The following is a 21,894-nucleotide window of genomic DNA, read 5'->3' as shown; positions in this document are numbered from 1 at the left end:
AGTGCCCGAGGAGTGACCGACTTTCCTTGGATTGCGTAGCACAACGGTTCATATGGAGATATCCATCTAACCAATACTCATTTCGTGACAGCTGCATGGATCAAAGCTCATTCCTTGGAGGGCGTATCGCGCCTCTCGAATTCCACGAAGGATTTGCCGAGAGGTTTCGAGAACAGCGACTAAATTGTTGTTAGTTAACTTGGTATTCACAAAGTTTGGTGCGACTTGGACAACATACCGAATAATCCGTATCGGGAAGCTGTTCGACATTGGCCACGTTGCGGAATTTAAACAATTTCACAAGAGCGGCAGTGATTGTACCGAGTTGGACATAAGCGAACTGTTCGCCGATGCACCTGTGACGCCCAGCCCCAAAGGGAAGATATGGGCTATTGGTGCCCTTGGTGACCAAGCCATACCCGTAGTCGATCGTCTCTTCATCCTCGGTCGTCTTCTCGTCAGTCTCATCCCAACGGTGCGGATCCCATTTGAGAGGGTCAGCAAAGTATTCTTCCGATCTGGCTGTGACACCAGGCGAAGAAAGGACGTTATGGGTGGTCGGGATCACGTATGGCGTGTCGTCCACCGGCATCGGGTTCTTAACAGCGCGAATGATCGAGTGGATAGGAGCATGGATGCGCAAAGTTTCTTTGATGACCTTAGAGTGCAGCTCCAACTTCTGCAAACTCTCGTAAGTAAGTGGAGGCAAATCCGACCCAAGAACACGGAGCTGTTCTTGATAAAGTTCTTCCATAACCTCGGGGTTTTTGGCGAGATTGAGGACGATCCAAGCAGCAGTAGAGGAAGACGAATGCTGCCCAGCCATGAGCAGGGCAATCATCATATGCGCAATCTCTTCATCGGGAACTGGCTTGCCACTCTTGTATGCGCACGACATGAGATTCCACACCATATCTTCGGAGTCCTTTTCAGTCCCAGCCTTGCGACGTTCCTTGATGATCTCCGTATATGTTTCAGTCAATTTCTTCTGGGCGGCATCGCGTTTCCGATTGTGTGGAAGGGGTGCCCAAGGGAGCATGAAATTGATGGGAGCGAATCCCATGTCGAGGTGGTGATACATTTCCGCGAAAGTGGAGTCGAATCTCGAGCGGACCTCCTTGCCCTGGAGAGACCGGGAAGCCGTGTAGATGGTGATTTCGGCGATTGTTTTGCAAACGTCGAAGATACCACGATCCCCCTTGAAAGCAGGGGACTTTTGAGCGAAATCTTCCACCTCGTCGGTAATCAAGCGAACGTACGAGCGCAGAGCATCAGATGTGAGACCAAATTTGACAAACTATACCCGTTAGCAACTGGCAGAAGCATTGACTGTCAGGGTTTGTCTACCTTCTTCTGCTCCATCAACTTGGAGTTGGGGCAGTCGTATACGACATGACGCCCGAAAACCGGAGTCGTGAGTGGCGAATAGACTTCTTCGGCGCAAACGTCTCGAAGCTTGCCATTGAGGATGAAATCGTTACCCTTGGTGCCTAGATAGACTGTCGTCTTTTTGCCGAGGAGTACGAAGGTGAAGATATCGCCGTACTTGAGAGAAGTAAGTAAAATGGGACCAACATATCCGAGCAGAGTTTGGGCACATGGCATACCTTTTTGCGACAATCAAAAAAGAACTTATAAGGCTCCATGCCATAGCTAATAGTGCTACCGACGAAAGGGAACCAGTGGAAAACCAGGGGGGGTTCGTTCGGATTCTTGAACAGAAGTTGTCTGAAGACATTGACGAAAACTGAAAGAGCAACGACAGTAAATAGTCCAACTCCAACAAGCACGCTCAAGGGCAAATTTGAGCAGTGCTCGCAGATGTTGCTGAGAATGGCCGCGAGGAGACCCATGGTTGCGCGACGAAGAAGAAAGGGGGGCGAAGAATCAGGTTAAACGCAAGACATAAGAGAGAAGTGGCCGGCACAGAAGACACTCTCCTAGATCTGTTAAGAAAGAAAATTTCGAGATTGCCCCAAACCCCTTTGTAGTTTGCGAGACCAGTTGGAAGGCGGTCGATCAGAGATTTGCGAGTTGGTGCAGTTGATATACTCGGGGGCGAAGAGGAAAAAAGAGTAAACGGCCCCGATTCGATGGTGCCTTGTAATTTAGGTAGGGTAGGTACCTCCTAATTGGAGCCAATGTCGGTGTACGGGGTTCTAGCCGCTGCTTGGTATTCAGGTACGGGATATGAAATTAATAGGTATTAGATATCCATGGTACTATGGGGGCAGTGCGTAATTTAAACGCTCTCACTGGACCGGTGCGCCCCGCCTGTTGGAAATTTGCAATATCGTATGCAAAATACAGATGTCATACTAACCCCTTGATTGCGCAGTGGTGAGAACACGTTACTGCACAGTACTACTGGGGCACAACCCAGATATCTACCTCCTGGCCTTAGGGTACTTGGTGGTTTATGCTTGGTATAAAGCTATAGAAATGACGAGCTTGAGGAGTGAGGGCCAATAAAGATAACTTGACCTCACCTCACCGCTAGACTAGGTGGCATTGCAATCATCCCTCAGGTGGAAGTTTTTTAAGTCCTCTATACGCTGCAATTGATAAACAACAAATGACCATCTTTCAAGCAATATCTGAGTCTCTCTACTCTGTAGAGTGCCTACTCGCAGGCCGTGATGTACAGAAAAATCAGTTGCCTATTACTAGATCGTTGCGCTTTTGTTCTTTGTCTAGGCCACTCTTGCATCGCTAGCATCTTCCGTCCCTTAAAACAATCATAGAACGAACTTTCATAAACATATGGGACTTTATTCAAGAATGAATTGTCCGCTGGAAATCCAACGCCAATGGATGTAAATGTACCGCGGTGTTTGACAATAATCAGACCTTCTTGAGTGACTAACTTAGGATGCCGCTGGGTGAGCAATTCTTATTATCGGCAGATGTAGCAGTCCTAACACAGCCAATTGACTAGCTCATAGTTCGTTTAGTGATAATCGGGAATAGACCCCCTACACTAGCAAGCGAAGACCTATGATCTCGAGATACCTTTGGCAAAAGAGTCCACGCGGGGTCGGTTGCCTCATTAGTTGTATCGACTAGTGGGGTCTTCCTCAAACAAAGCGGGATCCCCTTTCTCGCCGAGATTGACGAAATCCCTGGGCGCACTCTTGTCACCGGGGGATTGTGGCTGGGAGACTTTGGCTTGCCGATTATGCAAGCGCTTTCCTGTATTGTTCTTGTGGAAAACCTTGACCGGAGCCCCATTGCCCTCTGTACGCTCACTGAAGTCGATGTCGTTGATACTGCTGAGAAGAGTTCGCTCACGCGAGATTTTCCGTTTCGAGAAGTCCAGCTTTCCCAGCGCCCCAGTGAGTCCGTCGGTGCTATCTGAGACCTGGATGTGCTTTCCCGTAAGCCAGGGATGCTCTAGGCATTCCTCGACCGTTATTCTTTTGTCAACGTCAACTGTAAGCATTCTATCAATGAGGTCCAAAGCAATGTCGCCCACGGAATCCCAGTAAGGGGATGGATAGTCAAAACGTCCCATTTTGATCTGTTGCGCCAGAGTATACGGGTTTTCAGCCGTATAAAGCTCATCGGAAAATGGCGGAAAGCCACATAGGCATATGTAAAGGACAACACCAAGTGACCAAATATCAACCGCTTTGGTATACCGTCGGCGGCGAGATTCCTGTAGGATTTCCGGAGCAACGTCTTTGACAAGTAAGTTCTAGTGATCCTATCACAAGTTCCGTTATGACTTACAACTAGGTGTTCCACATCTGGAAATGGTATAACGTCAGATTTCAAATTTCACCACTTTCGCAAACTTCGGGGTTCTGAAATCTTACAGGGTCGTCGTAAATGAATCTTCCCCAATAATCTTGGCAAGACCGAAGTCGGCGAGCTTCACTGTCATCTTCTTGTCTGCAACAAGAATATTTTCGGGCTTGATGTCACGATGGACGATTCTGCGGTCATGCTTGTTCCGGGAAATCAGCACTTTCCTAGAAAAGAAAATTGGGGGTTCTAATGCAAGAAGGGAGGAAACATACAAGGTACTTCAAGCCCTCAAAAAGTTGCAAGAAAATGTGTCTAGCCTCATTCTCTGAAAATTTCTGTTTTCGGACGATGAGATTGAACAGCTCGCCTTCCGGGGCAAGCTCCAGAACAAGATACACACCATCGTTCTCATCGAAAGTATCTTTGAGACACAATAAGTTCGGGTGACTGACACTCATCAAAAGACCAATCTCCTGATGTAAAGGGTCGGCCTGGGACTTCTGGGAATCGCCAGGGCGTTTTTCGAATAACTTCACAGCATATTGGGTGCCCGTTGAACGCTCTACACAGAGATAAACGGTCGCGAAATGGCCTTTACCGAGCTGTTGTAAAATCCTGTACTGTTGGCGGAACCCATTCGTGTCCCTCGTCCGAGGATACCGGAAGACGAAGCGCGCTTCATCTAAGATTGTGATCTCGTCGCCGTCTTCTAGTTCGCGTTGTTTATTTCGCCCGATGATCGCGTCATTGACAAACGTGCCATTGCTGGACAGGTCCTCCAAAATTGCGACGGTGTCCCCTTTCCGGTTTTCCAAGAATATTAGGAAGTGTCGATTGGAAATAGTGGGGATGTTAAGAACAAGATCTAGATGTTGTCAGTCAAAATTCGGCAGACCTTGCCTGTCGCCATGACCTACCGCATTCTGGGTGACGGCCGACCAGATACCCACCAGGGGTCGGGGCCTTTTCTTTGTTTTGCCCGCACCCCGCCCGGGCATCCTTTCCGGAGTTGTTGGACCTGGATGAGCCGCCTTCACAGCTTCCTCTCTTTCTCAATACAAGGGCATCTCGAACTTTATCGTCAAGAGGGATTATGTATCCCCAAACCCCCTCCTCGGCCTCATCTTGAACCTCATCTGCGAAAGCTCTGGGTGGGTATACGAATTGAGAGAATGCCTGGGTATCACCTGGAGGCGAAGAGTATTCTGGAAACTGTACTGACTCGGGTGGAGTGTGAGAACGAGCTTGGGCAGAGGGTTTCGGTGGGGTCGCTGTTGTTTCTTTCCTGATGTCTGTAGCAGTTGAAGCTTGGCGGGTCATCGGCGTAGGAAGATATGAGTCATTGATTGGGGTACCCTGAGATTGCTGTGATATGATCCTTTGAGAACGCCGTGGTTTCTTCTGATCCTGCGAGTCGTGACCTGCACTGATCTGTAGTCAAGACGGGCTCATCAGCGGCGTTATGTGCATTCCATTAATATGCTACCTACCCTGCCGCGCTTGAGAGAGCTTTGCTCCGTTTGGGGTGTCATTGTTGCCTCTGATTTGGAAATTGTTTATCCCTGACACATTATTCAACGTGCGTCGGACTGCTATTCATTAGGTCCTTCAGGTAGTCCCGCTGAGAAAAGGCGGTCTTGAAAACCAGATGCGAATATCGATAGAGAAGCTTTCCTGTCAGGAAATACTGTTTGGTCCAAGGATGTGTTCCTTTCCTTTTTCCTTTTAAACCCGCACTGGTTTGATTTCCGAAAAAAAAAAAAAAAGTGAATGGACCAGGTGGGATGAAGCAGAGGTTATGTAGGGACGAAAAAAAAGTAGCGGTTGACTTTCGTGTTTGGCCTTAATATTATTAACTCCAAAGTTAGTTGGCTACCAGTAGCTTCTTCCTACGACGGAGTACACAAACGGGTAAGTAAAGTACCAGGATGCTCTTTCTAGCTTATACCTTGGGGCGGTGCTTACCTGAGCCGCACTGGTACGGAGCCTTTGGGACCCCCAAAGATTCACTACACGCCGCACAGTACATAGGTATTACACCCGTGAGTGGGATTTACTGTTTATACCATGATCTGGCAACATGTAATCTAGGATCTACGGAGTAGGTGTCAAAAAATAGAAGTATTGAGAGGTTCCTGGCATACTCCAACTGGTGTAGACCTCCACAGTGGAGAACCACACAATGACTGGTTTGTTTGACAATGTATTAGTCGATTTTATCATCTTAATACCGAGGTCGTACTGGGTGGTCTCACTATGGCGATAAGAATAGGTAAATTACAGATATCCATGTATCTTCTGGTATTGGGGGCGGAAAAACAATATTGCCATCTAAATACTATTCTTAGTTGTAAACTGCTGGAGGAACCTGAGAACCAAGGCTTTTAGGTTCTAAGTGCAGCTGCTAATGAATTTAGACCCACGTGGGTATGATGGTACTAACAACTACACATCACCCCTATGTGCCATTTCCCCATTGACACATTCACAGGAGAGTTGGGGGGTTCAAAAGACGGTCATAAGCAGCAATAGCGAGCTCCCTACATCTGTTTTGAACCTAAAACCGCAACAATGGATGAGTCAGTAATTTGATCTCCATACCCCTGAAGTCAGGGCGCTGATCCGAGTATAGGTTTCCCAAGAATATAAGAATCTCGGCACTTGAGAAGTTAGGAAGAATTGCAGTGAAAGCAGCAGACGACGATGCAAAATCCGACATTGCGCGGCTCACAGGACAATGCCAGCACCTGACACACCAGCCCAATGGTCCGCTCAATGAAGTCCTGCAAACTCAGGCTCCGGTCTCTCAGATACCTATGGTTTGTTATTCCCCCCCCCCTCCTTTTCAAGTGCCACCCAAAGACTAACTTATTAATTTTCGTAGGGTATCCGAGAACTAGATGTCCTTATTGCTCTATGCAAGGCTTCATCTTCGGTAAACAAACCCGAGCATGCTTCTAGATTGGTCTCTCAATTGTCGCTGTATATTCCCGAGTCGCATTGCCAACGATTTCGCGCCTCGCCTTTCCTACATAATGTCCAGCCTTCGCCATGGGAATCTCTCACTTACAATCTTACACTCGGGCTGCTTTCTCTGGGTTTGGATTACCCGTCATTGCGAGAGTCTGTTTACAACTCCATCAAAGGATACTTGGACAATTGCGCAGAAGCTATCAATGCTGTCCCAACCTTCAAAGGGTACGACACAGATAGATACAATGCAGTAAACGAGTCCGCCAATGTCTTGTCACTTACTGTGTCGCTTGTTGGCTTTCTAGAGGCCTCCACGCTCCTTACGTCCTTCTGGTCTGCTAGTGAAAAACTACAGATTGTCGAATGTATGCGCTCAATGTTGTCCGACCACTTTATGATAGCTATCGAGACTGCATCTTCCACCATCCGTAATACGGGAATGGCCGATCCCTCTCTCGGGGATTGGAGGCGATACAATCGTTTTTATGCTACTCGAGGTCGTCCTCTAGGGGCCATGCTTCTTCAGGAGGCGTTCATGCGGTTTATCAAATCGTGCGCCACGTCTCTCATTGGAGCAGAGAATATGTCAGACGATGAACTCTTGGATGACTACATGAATGGTGTTGGCATTGCCAGGAGCCATGACCACGCTGAAATATCACTCATCAACCGCATAACAGAGATCGTCGCTGACCAGATCCAACTGTTGGAAGATGGCTCTGATTACCTACAGCTCGGTTCACCTTGGCAGCAGAGACTTACTTTTTCTGTAAAAGCGCTTGCACTAACTGGATTTCTCCACTGTGTCATTCTGAGTGAAGATGCATCCAACCGTGACCACTTCCTGTCTTGGCTAGAGGATACGCTGGTGGATCCGGGTCAAATGTCATGCAATGAGCTAGCGACAGCCACTCTGAAGAGTGTGGCCATTATTGCGAAAATGTCTCTGAATAGTGCCTCTTCCGGAAGCCGTTCTCTTCTACGATTTATCGTTGATGGCGGCGTATCGACCAGATCTACAAGCTTCGTTGCCGCAAAATGTCTTGCCCAAGTCCTGGCCATCCTTTCGGAAGATGCCATTGTTACGACTCTGTACTCGCTGGGAAACGTCTTAAGTCCTGGATTTGGAACGGAGAACTCTCGCCAATCTTATGTCGTTGGTGATACTGCTGGGCATGGGAACCCCCCTGCTCCACTGGCACAGGGGAGGAATGGCAGTGTTGGCAACCTTTCAATTCATGGCGAACGGGACAGCACCACCTACAAAAATGTTATCCATGCCATTGTGACAATTGCCAGTGGCTGCAATGACGAAAAGATCAGTGCTTTGGCACAATCAATGCTTCTCCAGAAGATAGGAAAGATTGATATTACTGTCGATTCTTACATCGTGAGGGAAACTGCTGCATTATGCTCTAGCACTGGACCCTCCGAGTTTCAGCTGTTACTCAAGTTCTATGATCGCATTTACCGGGATAGTTCTGCCAAAGGACATAGCAGCATTGTCAGTGCGGTCCAGGATGCAATGGCCTACCTGTCTGTTACACTGCCAAGAGAATCACCGCTGCACAAATTATACTTGGTCCATTTGTTAGGGAGTATCGTGAACAAGGGAGACGCCACTGACATTGAGGGCGAAAAACTAAAGGATATTATCCTGGCTCCGGACGATATCAGCCCCCTCTTGAAACCGCTGGCATTGCTCGTTTCTCCCAGAATCGGCAACCAAGAGCAGCATGGAGCGAACCCCGAGTACGACCAGGACGTTTCTACCTTGTTCCGCGATGCTTGGTTTAATATTGCGGTCCATGGCATATTTCTTGGTTCGAATGTTGCTAGACGCCATATGAAGGAATTGCGCCTGCTTGCTAAATACTCGCCCCCTCTTGTTGCTGAAGATCGTATGGAAATGCTTGAAAGCGATGTGGAGTTAAATACTATCCTTAGGCGCGGTATGGGGCCCCAACATCTGCAGGAACAGAAGAGAAATTTGGCGACCGAGATCCCTACTCGCGAGTCCGAGATCAAACGTCTAAGCTACCCTCGGGCCGTCTTCCTCAATGCCGCCCTACTTGTCGAAGGTTTCCGTGCTTCATCTGGTAATTGTACCAAAATACTGAAATACTTCCGGGACCCCGCTTTATCCACCGTTGAGATGGCCAGTTGCATGAACGCCATTGCCGAGAAAGTCGTTGGTCGGTATATCTCTTTAACCCTAACGGGCAAGCGCGAAAATTTCTCCATCCCATACCTCTCAAAGGAATTGGCTGGTTTTTTTATGGCCTGCTGCCATCGCATAGAGAGGGTCCAGAATGTCGCCACACTTTGTGCGAACATGATTATCAAGGAATGTCCATCGTCTCTGTGCGAAAAACACTCCCTATTCGCGCTCCTCGAGCTACTGACTGTCATGTGGTTTTCGTGCGTTGAAGAAGAACTCGATGAGTTCGAGTGGAAGCCTACATTCACGTCACGTTTGGGACTTGTCAAGGTTGACTTGTCTGACAACTTCCAATTCAGGAAGAAGACTTTGCATACGTTCCTTGAGCAAGCAAGGGTTTGGGTTACAACCGTGATGGATGTGGCACCTTTAGATGTGAAAGGTCTTCTTCAGGTACCTTATCTTTCCCGACACCTACACTGCCGTGCATATCTAACCGGAAATTAGACGTATCTATCCACATCTGAGGACAACGGCGATTTTGGGCATATTTCACTGGGACGCTCTTTTGCACTTGAAATGGGCTCACTCATTCCCAGAAGCGACCAGCGTCTTGGTACAACTCCCCTTCTATGTCTCTTTGGACAGTTCATGTAGAGGCTAATGAGTATTACGTCCAGGATCCATCGATATATCAGGGACCAACAAGATAAATGTGGCCTCTGACTTCATTGCTCAGTACACCACACGCCAGAAATATCGATTTACTGATATAGTCTCGGATGATGGAACAGGGGATGATACGTACAAACGGAAAAGTTGGTTACCCGCAAACATTGACATAGGTCGTCCAGGTGACACTGATTAATTCTTAGGGTTTGAAGTTCCAGCAGCAAGTGTATCTGTCTTGGAGACAAGTAAACATGTGGAGGATGCTTTGTCCCATATGTGTCAATGGGCCGAGCTGGGGAATGACATTTGCCTTGACGAAGTTCGGGATTTGCTGCGGCGCGCCGCTGCTCTGTTATGCACTAGAAGCGGACGCCATGCTTCTATTGCCCACTATCTGGTAACATTGCCTTTCCAGATATTCACGAGAGAATCAATCAGCATCGGTGTCCCACTCTGGTTAGGGGTTATGCACGAAAACCCCCGGATGGAGCCGAAACTTCTCGCTGAGATCACCGCTGCCTGGGATAAAACCATCCAGCGCGGCGTGGGACTTTTTGACCCATTCTTTGAGTAAGTACAAGGGCACTCTCTATAAAGTTGATTACTTCTTTGCGACTGACCTGGGGACCACCAACTAGCTATGTGGATCCATTATACACGAGAATCGATCTTTTGCCAACTGACAAGGCCTTGATGCTCAAAAATCAACAAAGGGCACACGACATACTGGCACCTCATCTGTCTATCCTTCAGTTCTTTGAGAGTCACTTCAGTGCTATTCGACTAGGAAATATGCAGGACCAACGTTTATTCTGTCGCCTTATTGACCGGACAACCGTAGGCCTTTTGCGAACGAAGGCCCACCCGCTGGCCAGAGAGTTACACTTCCGGATCGTTCTATTTGCACTGAGGGTCCTGCGTCATTTCACTACACTGGATTCAGTGACTTGTTGGAAAGTCAAAGATCAGATCCTGTCTGCCGCTCTTGGCTGGTTCAGATATCCACCTAGGTACGCATTAACCCCATATACTTTTTGAAAACTATCTCTTATAGTCTATCAGATGGTCTTTCGGCGGCAACAGACTTCAAATGAAAGCCGAAGATAAAATCTTGGGCGATGTGTTATCTGGTCTGGGATATGTTGCTGGCCTCGCTTCTCAGACGCAAGGACCACACAAGTCCTTACAAGCCAAACAAGATCTCCTCCAAATGCTCATCGAGAATGAGCGAGCACGTCTTCGGGTTTGGTTGTATCCTTTGGAGCCGGAGCGTAAACACTACATGTCGCAGAGTTCAGGGAACCGAAACACTCCCGAGGTCTGTCATTTCTAAGCCCCAGACACTATACATCTCTTTTTATTTTTTCAGGCTTGTATGGGAGAGTATTAATGTCTTTTTACAGGAAGCTGCATCCCTACTACGGTTTGCGTGGGCTGAAAGCCCGGAGTTAGCTATTCAACTTGCTTCACGCTTCCCATCCGTGAAGCTTAAGAACGATCTTCGTTGGCTTGTTCTCAATTTCCCTGAGAAAGTAATTGAAGAACCAGGCTGTCTTGAGATAATGTTGGGGGCGACGCTCCCTACTGATGTTTCCGTTCAACTAAAGGTGAGTCGATCCCAATCACCTTTGGCCAGTTCCCCTTGTCTCAATGCTGATTGGAACAGTACCTGTTGTATTGGGCTCCTGTGAACCCTACCGAGGCCATAACCTACTTCATGCCTTCTTACGGGAATCACCCATTCATTCTACAATATGCAATGAAAGCCTTGGAGAGTCACCCTATCGATGTTCGCTTCTACTTCGTTCCACAGTTAGTGCAGGCACTCCGATACGATGAATTGGGTTACGTGGAACGTTATATTCTGGAGACGGCCAAACAATCCCAGCTATTTGCCCACCAGGTTATCTGGAACATGAAGGCGAATTCATACAAAGATGAGGATGCGCAGATTGTAAGTGATCATCCAAATGCCGGCCTCAAACGGTCTACTAATGAGAATTGCCAGCCGGATTCACTCAAGCCGACCTTGGACAAGTTCATGGATACTTTGATCTCAAGCTTCACTTCTGAAGAAAGAGAGTTCTATGAGCGAGAGTTTTCTTTCTTCAATGATATTACTGGCATTTCAGGCAAGCTTCGACCATACATCAAGAAGAGCAAACCCGAGAAAAAGGAAAAGATCGAAGAGGAACTTCGCAAAATCAAGGTGGAGGTCGGAGTCTACCTTCCTAGCAACCCAGACGGTGTTGTAGTTGGGATCGATCGCAAGTCAGGAAAACCTCTCCAGAGTCATGCAAAAGCGCCATATATGGCCACTTTTCGAATTCAAAAGACAAGGCCTCGAGAAGGGCATGAGATTACGAATACCGCCGATGTTGAAAATCCTGACAATACCCAGTTGACGCAGCCTTTTCACTCTTCGACGCCCGAACCAAATCTGGAGACATATGAAGTTTGGCAATCGGCAATCTTCAAGGTTGGTGATGACTGCCGGCAAGACATGCTCGCGTTGCAAATGATTGCCGCTTTTCGAAGCATTTTCACTGGGGTCGGACTCGACGTATGGGTGTTCCCTTACCGAGTAACGTCAACGGCTCCAGGTTGCGGCGTCATTGATGTTCTCCCTAACTCCATTTCTCGCGATATGTTAGGACGCGAGGCTGTGAATGGACTGTACGATTATTTCGTGTCGAAGTATGGGGGTGAAGACTCCATCCGGTTCCAGGAAGCCCGAACAAACTTCGTCAAGAGTATGGCTGCATACTCTGTCATCTCATACCTGCTGCAGTTCAAGGATCGGCATAATGGGAATATCATGGTCGACGACGCCGGGCACATCATACACATCGATTTTGGTTTCTGTTTTGATATTGCACCGGGCGGTGTGCGCTTTGAACGCGCGCCTTTCAAACTCACTTCTGAGATGGTTGCCGTGATGAGTGGTTCCCAGAACACACACTCCCATCTTCCAGGGAGCTCAGATCCTACCAGCACGCAGCCATACCGATGGTTTGAGTCATTGGTGGTGAAAGCCTTCCTGGCCTCCCGCCCCTACTGCTCACAATTAACGCACATTGTGTCACTGATGCTTGACAGTGGTCTGCCCTGTTTCAAGCCAGAGACTTTGAAAAATTTCCGTGACCGGTTTGTACTAGATAAAAGCGAGCGCGAGGCAGCCGAACACATGCGCGAGCTTACCCGCAAATCGTACATGAGCGTCTCTACCAAAGGATACGATCAGTTCCAGCTTATGACCAATGGGATCCCCTACTAGTGTGACAATCATTAGTTGGCCTGCGGAATTTTGCCTTCGTTTAAGATCCGCTCGTTCAATTTGTGGCTTCGATCTCATTTTGACTTTGAACCTTGTCCACTGTCCCGTGGACATGAACGTGCCGTTCCTTTTCCATCCCACTTTCGTTTGCTCTTTCTTTGCTCTCTCCTTCTACCCGCCGAATGCCAGTTTGCTGTGATTGTCCCATCGCGAGCTGACCAGCGCCTTTTCATATGATTGGCCGAGTTCTAGCGTATTATTCTACGCTTGTCCTCACTTTCATTAGTTTTCTAATACGCTCCAATTCTGTCAATGCAAGATTAATTAGATCAGGCAACCGAGAATTAAATTCCTATTGGCCATTGAAGGGTTTATCCGGCCAGGGTTAAGTTTGGAGTTCGTAGGTACCAAACGTGATTATGACGTCATGACTTCGTAGGGGTGGTTTCACCTGGCCTATTCCCATTCCTGTCGTGTGTCAGTCTGCATCTTTACTCTGAAGTCTCGGCTAGAACACCCGGGTGGTGAGCAGACCCAGAAGGGCGGCGCGCGTAAGGAACAGAGGGCGTCTGCAGGGGAAGATCCAAACCGGCAATATAACTCAAGGGTACCTCGAGGAACGAGGGCTCGGTTATGCCCCCGACTATCTCTGGATTGAATCAATGATCAGGGGGAAGTTGATGATTCATGCCCTTCATGACCCGAACACGCTGTCGATGACGACCTCGAATGCGAACCGGTTCGTATCGAGTCTCAGAGTGGCGATATACTGGGAACCCCCATGACGGAGAGTGGCATCACTACTTAAATCAGAGTGGCCCTAAAGCGGTACAGTGCTACAACATCGTCATTCTTTGATGACAATTTGGCGCTTCCAATATCTTTCTTCGATCGTCAGCTCCGGGGATCCCCGGCTGTTATACGTCTATATAGTTGATACTCCATCTGCCGCGCGTGCACCAATTCACACAAAGACATACACGCATAAAGCATAAACAACATAAAGCCTACCTGATCCTGACCATAGCCTTCTGAGACACGCGCTCCAAAATGAAGCTACCCGCAATAATACCTCGGAATAAATTCGATGCTGGGCATTATCGAGACCAATCCGAGCAAGAGAAGGGTCCGGGCGAGATCGAGACTCCTGTGCCTTTTGTAACATGGCGGACATTGGCCCTGGGTGCGTTTATCTCGATTGGCGGTATCATCTTTGGGTATGATACTGGTCAGATTTCGGGGTTTCTTGAAATGCACGACTTTAAGAAGCGGTTCGGTCAACCCCAGGGAGATGGTAGTTATAAGTTTAACAATGTCCGGTCTGGTCTTATAGTCTCTTTGGTATGTTCTACACGCCCATATTGAATAGCCACCCGAAGGATCCTGTTTAACTCTGAGGAACAGCTATCGATTGGTACATTGCTTGGTGCGTTGGTTGCAGGCCCTTTGGCTGATCGTATCGGCCGCAAATGGTCGATCGCCTTTTGGTGTATCATTCTCCACGTCGGGCTCATCATCCAAATATCCTCGCCCGCGCCCAAGTGGTACCAGGTGATGATGGGGCGGTTTATCACTGGTTTCGGAGTCGGATCTTGCTCCTTGCTGGTTCCCATGTACCAAGGTGAGAGTGCGCCTCGGCAGGTTCGAGGCGCCATGGTCTGGTAAGTGTCTGGTTCGTCTCCTACGCGCTTCCCTTATCTGACTCTCTGTCTCCCAAGTTCGTATCAGCTGTTCGTCACACTCGGCATCTTTGTTGCCAACTGCATCAACTACGGCACGGAAAGTATAGGAAACTCGGCTTCCTGGCGCATCCCTCTCGGGATCACGTTCCTCTGGGGCCTTGTCTTGGGCATTGGGATCATCTTCCTTCCGGAAAGCCCTCGATATGACTACCGCCATGGGCGCATCGACCAGGCAAAGCATACCATGTCGAAACTCTACGGCATCCCGTCGAACCACCGCGTGATCCAAGACGAGCTCGCCGAGATCAAGCAGCAGCTCGAAGCAGAAAGCGGAGCCAAGGGAGGCCTGCTCGGCTGGGTCGAGATGTTCCAGGGCCCTCGGATGATGTATCGCATCTGTCTGGGGATCGTACTGCAGGCGTTTCAGCAGCTGACCGGTGCCAACTACTTCTTCTACTACGGTACGGTCATCTTCAACGGCGCGGGTATCGACAATACTTTCGTCACGCAGATGATTCTCGGCGGCGTGAACTTCGGTACGACCTTTGGGGGTCTGTACATCATTGAACACTTCGGACGGCGCAAGTCGCTCATCGCCGGTGGGATCTGGATGTTCGTCTGCTTTATGGTGTTTGCATCCGTCGGTCACTTCTCTCTGGATGTCAAGAACCCCCCGGCGACTCCAGGAGCCGGAAAGGCAATGGTGGTGTTTGCCTGTCTGTTCATCACGTACGTTACCCTCTATAATCCTACACCCCAAACCGGCAGGCTGAGCCTGTCGTGCATTATATCTCCATGCTAACACAAATAACCCACCCACAGCGGCTTCGCCACAACCTGGGGCCCAATGGTCTGGGCAATCGTCGCCGAGCTCTACCCATCACGTTACCGCGCCCGCGCAATGGCCCTAGCAACAGCCTCCAACTGGCTCTGGAACTTCCTCATCGGATTCTTCACGCCGTTCATAACAGGGGACATCGACTTCGCGTACGGGTACGTCTTCGCAGGCTGTCTGTTCGTCGCGGTCCTGGTCGTCTACTTCTGCGTCATCGAAGGCAAGGGCAAGACGCTCGAGGAAATGGACATGATGTACATCATGCACGTGCCTCCCTGGAAGAGCAGCAAGTGGGTGCCTCCTGCGCCTGAAGAGCGCGTGACGACGGGGAACGTCCTTGACCAGAGGATGGCGCAGGGGTACTCCCAGGATGAGGACACGAATAAGCGGAATAGTGAAGGGAATCAGCATATTGATGATCCTTCTGCGCCGGGTCCTTCAGCGTGAGGATTGGCCTATTTTGACTTCTGCCTTGTATATCCTCTGTTCTCTGGGCAATTTTTGTGAATATTGTATCAGTAACCAGACTCTGCTTGTTTCTTGTATCACTCTTTTTTTTTCTTTCTACAGATATTTTTTATATCCTTGAAATTTGCTGCTTTCGCGATGGGAACACTATCTGTATGTGGAGATTTTCACGAAGAGAACCTTCCAGTTTTATATTATTCAGGAATAGGCTATTTATGACATGAGCAAATGCCAAAGGCAAATCTCAAAGGAAAGACCAATGGATAACAAAAATGAGATAATGATAATCTGTTGGTCACCATGCCATGCGACCATGTGCTCGATACTTGTCAAAAAAAAAGTAGAACAAAAGAATAGCTACAAATAGGAAACTTATATGATCCCACTGCTGCACATTGATGTTTTCGACAATTTCTTTATAGTTTGGCTGATCAACCAACAGTGAGAGCGCGCGCAGCAGCGTTCACAGACAGGGAGAAAGTCAAATATTCACCAGGAATAAGGACACTGAAAGAATCAAACAAACAAGCGACTAGCGCTGGAGACAAAGACAAAGCACGCATTCGAGACGGTCTCACTGCACGTCATCTAACCTGGGCCGAGCCCGCCACAGCCCTGATAGTCGATTCGTGCCGGTGGATCCGTGTATGGTATAATCACACAGGGTAACTCTGCAGATTCCAAAAACGGAAATAAAAATGGTGTACGCATACCTGAATATAGGCGCCGAATGATTTGGCTTTCCCATCCATCATTTCTTCTACCCTTGGATTCATTTTTTTTTTCAACTGTATCTGTTCCGTGTAGAAGGGAGAACCGATAAAGATAAGGACAGGAAGAGCAGTCAAAAAAAAAGCAAAGCACTGAAGCTTGCATTGGAGAGGAAAGAAAAGAAAAAAGAAAAGAATAGGGGCAGAGTTCAATCCATAAAGTCACCCCGTAGGATCTTCTCTTGGAAGAAATCCGGTTTGTTCTGTTTAGGCTGTTTCGGCACCTCTCTGATGGGTTGCTCCATCGAGGCAATGGACGCAGCCCGCTGATGATTGGCTTGTCGACCCGTATTGGACGCCTGGTGGTTTGAAGGCGCGGTGGGAGAGATGCCTCCGATGGATGGGGCACGTTCCGCCCGGGAGCGCAGAGCTTCCGACCAGTTGAAGCCCTCACCTAATGGTCGCCGTGACACGTTAGAACGGTTGTTCTGGGGTAAATCATGACCTGTACTGGTAGGAAATGCCCCAGATGGCCGACGGGGAATACCGCTGGCCGATGAAGTACTTCCACGCGCACCAGGTAGGGAGGATGCGGGGGAGGGATATGTACCGCTGCCTATACTTCCTCCACGAACATCTCGTAACGCTTGGGTGCCAAATGAGACCCGTCGAGCGAAAGGGGAACTCGGAGTCGCTTGAGAAACTCCATGTTCATTATCCTCGACGAGGGCCTCATCGATATTGGAAGGCTGCGAGCCGGCCGAGCTGGACACACTACCCTGTCGCAGATGCCGCGGGCCAAATGTAGATGGCTGTGTTGGTGAACCCGAGAGGCCCAAGGTAGTGATGGAGAGTCTCCGACCGTGATTAGCCTGAGCGTTAGCCGCGGCGTTGGTCATGGACGCTGGGGTGCCTGTGTTGCCCATTGGGCCACTAGATTTGGAGAGGTAGTCGGCAAAGCCAGCGCCGGCGGCCAAGGAAGCCCGACGGGGACGGGCGGATGAGGGGGGAACCGAGATGGGAGAAGAAGAGCGGTCGTTGGACATGATATTGGACACGAGAGGAAAGGGGGAGTCGAGGGAAATCGCCACGGGAGGGATGGACGCAGGAGGATTTTGGAAAAAAAGGTTGTCGACAGCCCCGCGGATCTAAGTGAAAGCGGAAACTGTGCGATGATAAAATGACGGATGAAGAGCGGGTTGATGCAAGTGGGTTGAGGGTCGGAGTTTGGAGAAGATGCTCAGCAGATCCAGCTTGGAGATTGCTATTAGGATGACGTTCAATTAGTCCTGCCGTTCGAGAGATCAACGGGAAGGGCAGTCGAGAACAGGCATTGAGGAAAGTCCCCGCGGTTTTATAAGGATATGCAGATTCGATAGGATGGAAGGAAGGGTGATGAAATGGACAGACTTTGGTGGCGTGGGAATTGAAAGCTACTCACTGGATCAGAGGCCAGTTCCCTGGGTGTGACCTGGGGAAACCTTAGTTGGGCTTCCCCGACACTATTTTTAATTGAATTGGTGGGGGGGTGATTTAGCTTGAAAGGAATCGAGAAGGGGAAGAAAGGCTGTGGAGTGTGAGAAGGAAGAAGAATGAGAAGAGAAAGAAGGGGGGGGGGGAAGGAGTAGAAGGGAGAAAGAGGAAGAGAGAGAGAGGAGAGATGAAAGATGCAGGAGAGAGGAAGAGAGGAAGAGAGAGAGAGAGAGAGAGAGAGTGGGGAAGATCGGTGGATTGGTGGGGAGTTTAGTCCGTGAGCTTGACTGCAATTGACTCGTACCGTTTCAGTATGATATCATATGATTCGGATGATACGAGTTGATACCTCCACCTGGAGATCCGTCCTGTATGGTAATTACCCCACAGGCAACGTTACCGTTTGCCGATCAGCGGGCCGGAAAGAGTCTAGCCTGAGGCCTGTCAGCCTGTCACTTTATAGAGAGGTCAAGATGGTCACGGTGGTCTGCAAGACACGATACGATATTGAAGCCGGTCCGTTCAGGTCGATTGCGTTTGCGTTGACTATGGCGCAGTGATTTGGGGAGGGTCAACTTGAGTCTTGCAATCGAACTGGAAGTCTTGATCTAGTAGCTGTGAGATGTACATACCGTCATCCCGGTGACCGATAATTTACCCTCTCTTGTCGGTTCTGGAAGGGGGACGTCGCCAAGGTTCCTCTCCAGTCTGGCCACTTCCGCCGCTACGGTGATTTCTGGTGGGAACTCCACCAACGGCTGTCCGGTAAACACCCTCAAAAGGATTTTGTGATAATTCATTGGAAGATCAAATTTCTAGTTGTTCTAACTCGTCGTCCTGGATGGCAGCTCCTCCGGATCATGTGTGCTCTGTAACATTGAGTCTTCCAGATCTCGCCGCGTCACATGCAACATCCTGGTAGTCAGAGCAGTTCAAGAGACCGGGCCCGGAGGAGTTCTCGCAGGGATGCACCGTAGGCTCGTACGAAATCGAAACGAGGGATGCGATGTACTGCACGTGCGCAGCCGAACGGGCCCCCCCTAACGAAAACGACCTTATCAATTCGGCAAAGCAGAGTGAAACAGCCCAAGAAGCCTCTCCCCAACAGTCGACTCGATCTCAGTCCCGTCTCGAGCGACCTTCACATCCCGATTCCCATTCCAAGGGTTCCGCAACCCCCGCGTGCGATGGAAGGGCACTCGTTCGGCGGAGAGCCACTGGATCCGGAACGGTCTCCCGATGGACTGAACCTCGACGCCCTCCGGTCCTGGCGATTCGTCGTCGGCAGCGTCGTCGGCTCCCGCTTCCTTTCGCTCTTCTTCCTCCTCCGGCTCGCCCTCGGACGAGTCGGCCTCCCAGAAGACCGTCCCCCGGCCTAGGTCTCGGATGATCCGCCCGGAAGGGGCGAAGGTTGTCGCCGGTGTAGCGGTCAGGTTCAACTCCTCTGACCCCGGTACACTCTGTCGCGGTCGAAATGGCATCTGGAGGGTCGGATCGCCGTTCTCCTGGATGGACGACATCATCCGCGCGTATCCGTAGTATTCGCCCGACTTGTTGGCCGAGAAGATCAGATAGACGTCGTCTGCGGTCTACGCATCGGTCAGCGCGAGGCCGACTGTGGTTGCAATTCGCCTGTCCAGGAACAGTGCGTGACTTACCTGAAAAGCTTGGTTCAGAACGTCCTCGTTCTGGACTTGCGTCGCCCAGATGCCACTGCGACGGCTAGCTTCGAGGTCTTCCACCGTCAGACTCTTCACGATGAAGTATCTGTGAGCCACTCGCTCGGACTCGGAGCCATCACCCCGGGCCCTTGCCCCGCCGGTGTCTCTCGCAGCTTGATCCTTCGTAGAGAGTGAGCGGGTCAAGCCGTTTGTGGCACCGGGACGAGCGGCCGGGGAGCCATCGCCCCGACGCGGTCGACAGACAAGACGAGCGCCCTGGTACTTGGAGTCATGGATCCTCGACAAGGCCGCCATACAGGCCGCCTCCGTTCTGTAATTGACAAAGGCGCAGTTGCTCTTTGATATGAGGAAGACACTCTCCACATGTTCCCTCGTCTCCCGCGCAAAGAACTCCTTGAGATCAGTGATGCTCGCCCCGGAAGGAAGATTCCCCACCCATAGGGCGTGGCCGGATTGCTTGGCCTTCCTAGGGGAGCCTTTGCGCGCCAAAGACCCGGAAATGCCCGGGGATACTGCGGGAGAACCTGGAACCTTCAAAGTTAGCGGCTCGAAATAGCAAGATATCTTGATTCTGCTGTGGCATTTTCTGCTTCTGCGTTCGTATTTTCTGTCACACCAGGAGCAGAAAGTTTGTCCTTGGCCTACCTGGTGACGATGATTGTATTCTGGACCCCAGCGGGGTCGATCCGTCGACGATGGTCTTCAAAACGTCGTACTCTGGGCTCGGGGCGTGCTGCCCCTCTCTTTCCGGCGATGGAGATGAGGTTTCCGAGACTGGATCCTGTGAGTTGCGGTGGTGAAGACCTGATTGCGGCATGGAAGCAAGATGCGGATACACGGGGCTATACCCGCTGGAGGCCATGCACGGCTGGGCGGGATGATAAGTAGACTGGTAACCAGCTCCCGGGTGAGCGAATGGTGTTGAGGGTTGATTGACGGGGGTTCCATGTTGGAAAGGCGTGCTCTGTTGATGCGGACTATAAGAGGTATACCTCTGGGTCACCTGTGGGCCGTACGCCGACATATCGCTCGCGATGGTTTCTCCAGAGAACGGTGGCATTGGTAGCATGGGGTATACCATGCTCTGCGGATGAACAGAAGGAATCAGGTGCTGCTGCCCGCACCGCTGGTCGTAAAAGAGAAGGCCGCATGGGTAGCTGGGCACCGCAGACATCATATCGCCCATGTTCCAAGGTGACGGCGGAGGTCTACGGTCATGTTGGGCCATGTATACATTGGAGGCCACATTGTCCCGTTTTAGACCCGTCTGGCGCAAGGATTTGGTACCTACAAGAGTCCCACGGTATTCTTCAGCATGAAGTTCGATTATTAAACTAGAGAAGAGGTCTGACCGAGGGCCTGACGAGCAACAGACTTACCAGACGGTTGAGGGGCCTTTGTTGGACTGCGGTTTGCTCTTGACGATGCCGGCTGCTTGCCTCGTGGGGCTTCTGCAACCAGCAGCGGTTGCCCTGAGTGCGCGTTCTCCATGGCTTTTGTCTCAAATGACCAGTCCTCTCTACAATTGTTTCCCGTGACGGTTAGTAGCGATTTGATGACCAGACACCCTGAACCAAGCTGGACGGACGCCAGAGGAACATACCTACTCAAATCCAACGTGGGGAGCGGGTTTCTGTCGAGTAAAAGTTGTCAAACCCCAATTGATTGGCCCGCCAAGCAGAGATAATAGAACAAAGCTTTCCCGCGTAGAGTACGAAGCCACCAGTCATACTACTGTTGTAAATCCTCTGGGACTTCTGCTGGAAGGGAAGCCTGAAAAGTGCCACTTCCACTTCCTTCCTGATGGAACAAGCGTTGTCCCTTAATAATCACAGTTGTGAGCAAGAGAATTCTCACCAGAATTTAGTAAAACTGGTCAGTGTGATAGAGAGGTATTTGGTAACGTCAGCAGATATATAGGCCGAGTTTGTCCGCCTGGCACTTCAGTTCCTTTCTTTGATTCTTGGTCTCCGTTCTTTATGCATCCAATGTTCCCCGACGACCCGTGAATCGAGGCAGGTTTTGGTAGCCAGGAGATATCCAAGACCAAGCTTGTTTGGCTTCAGACGATGATGTCACTGGGCTATGGACGAAGCAGTCCAGCTATGCCCTACCTAGGCGGTGGTTCCCTTCAGTCAGGGCTGTTCTTGCGTTGACTTTCTCCTGAGTCTGTCTTTTCTTTCCCTCCTTCCTGCCTTCTTTCTTTCTGTC

The 21,894-nt window shown here is 50.0% G+C and overlaps 7 protein-coding genes across 7 annotated transcripts; 2 read left to right on the top strand and 5 right to left on the bottom strand.

The window, feature by feature from the left end:
• Positions 1 to 107: 107 nt before the first annotated feature.
• BDW47DRAFT_118610 (cytochrome P450) lies at positions 108 to 5,282 on the bottom strand (the record flags this gene model as incomplete). Its single annotated transcript, XM_024815232.1, has 11 exons — positions 108 to 179; positions 239 to 1,297; positions 1,348 to 1,545; positions 1,608 to 1,827; positions 2,936 to 2,975; positions 3,064 to 3,681; positions 3,733 to 3,749; positions 3,819 to 3,949; positions 4,023 to 4,615; positions 4,701 to 5,157; positions 5,241 to 5,282. The coding sequence occupies 11 exons, from the start codon at positions 5,280 to 5,282 to the stop codon at positions 108 to 110; spliced, it is 3,447 nt and encodes a 1,148-aa protein (XP_024670717.1).
• Positions 5,283 to 6,148: 866 nt separating this feature from the next.
• stt4 (1-phosphatidylinositol 4-kinase STT4) lies at positions 6,149 to 13,222 on the top strand. The gene is made up of 11 exons (XM_024819137.1): positions 6,149 to 6,329; positions 6,383 to 6,569; positions 6,635 to 9,337; positions 9,392 to 9,500; positions 9,565 to 9,702; positions 9,760 to 10,126; positions 10,195 to 10,566; positions 10,619 to 10,874; positions 10,960 to 11,163; positions 11,223 to 11,510; positions 11,565 to 13,222. The coding sequence occupies exons 1-11, from the start codon at positions 6,322 to 6,324 to the stop codon at positions 12,831 to 12,833; spliced, it is 5,901 nt and encodes a 1,966-aa protein (XP_024670716.1). The 5' UTR covers positions 6,149 to 6,321; the 3' UTR covers positions 12,834 to 13,222.
• A 529-nt stretch (positions 13,223 to 13,751) lies between these two features.
• BDW47DRAFT_48039 (sugar porter family MFS transporter) lies at positions 13,752 to 15,912 on the top strand. The gene is made up of 4 exons (XM_024819136.1): positions 13,752 to 14,174; positions 14,238 to 14,494; positions 14,552 to 15,244; positions 15,338 to 15,912. The coding sequence occupies exons 1-4, from the start codon at positions 13,884 to 13,886 to the stop codon at positions 15,795 to 15,797; spliced, it is 1,701 nt and encodes a 566-aa protein (XP_024670715.1). The 5' UTR covers positions 13,752 to 13,883; the 3' UTR covers positions 15,798 to 15,912.
• A 275-nt stretch (positions 15,913 to 16,187) lies between these two features.
• BDW47DRAFT_108331 (uncharacterized protein) lies at positions 16,188 to 16,672 on the bottom strand. Its single transcript, XM_024813206.1, has one exon. The coding sequence runs from the start codon at positions 16,564 to 16,566 to the stop codon at positions 16,393 to 16,395; it is 174 nt and encodes a 57-aa protein (XP_024670714.1). The 5' UTR covers positions 16,567 to 16,672; the 3' UTR covers positions 16,188 to 16,392.
• On the bottom strand, positions 16,652 to 18,022 carry BDW47DRAFT_47997 (uncharacterized protein). Its single transcript, XM_024819133.1, has 2 exons — positions 17,939 to 18,022; positions 16,652 to 17,792 (listed from the first exon to the last, which is right to left on the bottom strand). The coding sequence occupies exon 2, from the start codon at positions 17,572 to 17,574 to the stop codon at positions 16,738 to 16,740; it is 837 nt and encodes a 278-aa protein (XP_024670713.1). The 5' UTR covers positions 17,575 to 17,792; positions 17,939 to 18,022; the 3' UTR covers positions 16,652 to 16,737.
• A 688-nt stretch (positions 18,023 to 18,710) lies between these two features.
• BDW47DRAFT_48002 (YTH domain-containing protein) lies at positions 18,711 to 20,063 on the bottom strand. The gene is made up of 2 exons (XM_024819134.1): positions 19,660 to 20,063; positions 18,711 to 19,590 (listed from the first exon to the last, which is right to left on the bottom strand). The coding sequence occupies exons 1-2, from the start codon at positions 19,975 to 19,977 to the stop codon at positions 19,060 to 19,062; spliced, it is 849 nt and encodes a 282-aa protein (XP_024670712.1). The 5' UTR covers positions 19,978 to 20,063; the 3' UTR covers positions 18,711 to 19,059.
• Positions 19,875 to 21,610, bottom strand: BDW47DRAFT_47939 (uncharacterized protein). The gene is made up of 4 exons (XM_024819132.1): positions 21,291 to 21,610; positions 21,063 to 21,202; positions 20,329 to 20,970; positions 19,875 to 20,214 (listed from the first exon to the last, which is right to left on the bottom strand). The coding sequence occupies exons 2-4, from the start codon at positions 21,172 to 21,174 to the stop codon at positions 20,150 to 20,152; spliced, it is 819 nt and encodes a 272-aa protein (XP_024670711.1). The 5' UTR covers positions 21,175 to 21,202; positions 21,291 to 21,610; the 3' UTR covers positions 19,875 to 20,149.
• Between the last annotated feature and the right edge of the window lie 284 nt (positions 21,611 to 21,894).

This window comes from Aspergillus candidus (genome assembly GCF_002847045.1).
Source record: "Aspergillus candidus strain CBS 102.13 unplaced genomic scaffold BDW47scaffold_33, whole genome shotgun sequence".
NCBI classification, from domain to species: domain Eukaryota; kingdom Fungi; phylum Ascomycota; class Eurotiomycetes; order Eurotiales; family Aspergillaceae; genus Aspergillus; species Aspergillus candidus.
The sequence above is the reverse complement of the archived record's forward strand: the minus strand, read 5'-3'. Positions and strand labels throughout refer to the sequence as shown.

Bases quoted from the DNA above. Each gene is read 5' to 3' on its own strand.
- stt4 (XM_024819137.1), top strand. The intron at 10,127-10,194 runs GTAAGTACAAGG...ACCACCAACTAG, and splicing joins CTTTTTGACCCATTCTTTGA to CTATGTGGATCCATTATACA. The intron at 11,164-11,222 runs GTGAGTCGATCC...TGATTGGAACAG, and splicing joins ATGTTTCCGTTCAACTAAAG to TACCTGTTGTATTGGGCTCC.
- BDW47DRAFT_48039 (XM_024819136.1), top strand. From the start codon at position 13,884: ATGAAGCTACCCGCAATAATACCTCGGAATAAATTCGATGCTGGGCAT. The intron at 14,175-14,237 runs GTATGTTCTACA...TCTGAGGAACAG, and splicing joins CTGGTCTTATAGTCTCTTTG to CTATCGATTGGTACATTGCT. The intron at 15,245-15,337 runs GTACGTTACCCT...ACCCACCCACAG, and splicing joins TTTGCCTGTCTGTTCATCAC to CGGCTTCGCCACAACCTGGG.
- BDW47DRAFT_108331 (XM_024813206.1), bottom strand. From the start codon at position 16,566: ATGGGAAAGCCAAATCATTCGGCGCCTATATTCAGGTATGCGTACACC.
- BDW47DRAFT_47997 (XM_024819133.1), bottom strand. From the start codon at position 17,574: ATGTCCAACGACCGCTCTTCTTCTCCCATCTCGGTTCCCCCCTCATCC.
- BDW47DRAFT_48002 (XM_024819134.1), bottom strand. From the start codon at position 19,977: ATGGCGGCCTTGTCGAGGATCCATGACTCCAAGTACCAGGGCGCTCGT. The intron at 19,591-19,659 runs GTAAGTCACGCA...ACCGATGCGTAG, and splicing joins TTCTGAACCAAGCTTTTCAG to ACCGCAGACGACGTCTATCT.
- BDW47DRAFT_47939 (XM_024819132.1), bottom strand. From the start codon at position 21,174: ATGGAGAACGCGCACTCAGGGCAACCGCTGCTGGTTGCAGAAGCCCCA. The intron at 20,971-21,062 runs GTAAGTCTGTTG...GGACTCTTGTAG, and splicing joins AAAGGCCCCTCAACCGTCTG to GTACCAAATCCTTGCGCCAG. The intron at 20,215-20,328 runs GTAGGCCAAGGA...CTAACTTTGAAG, and splicing joins AATACAATCATCGTCACCAG to GTTCCAGGTTCTCCCGCAGT.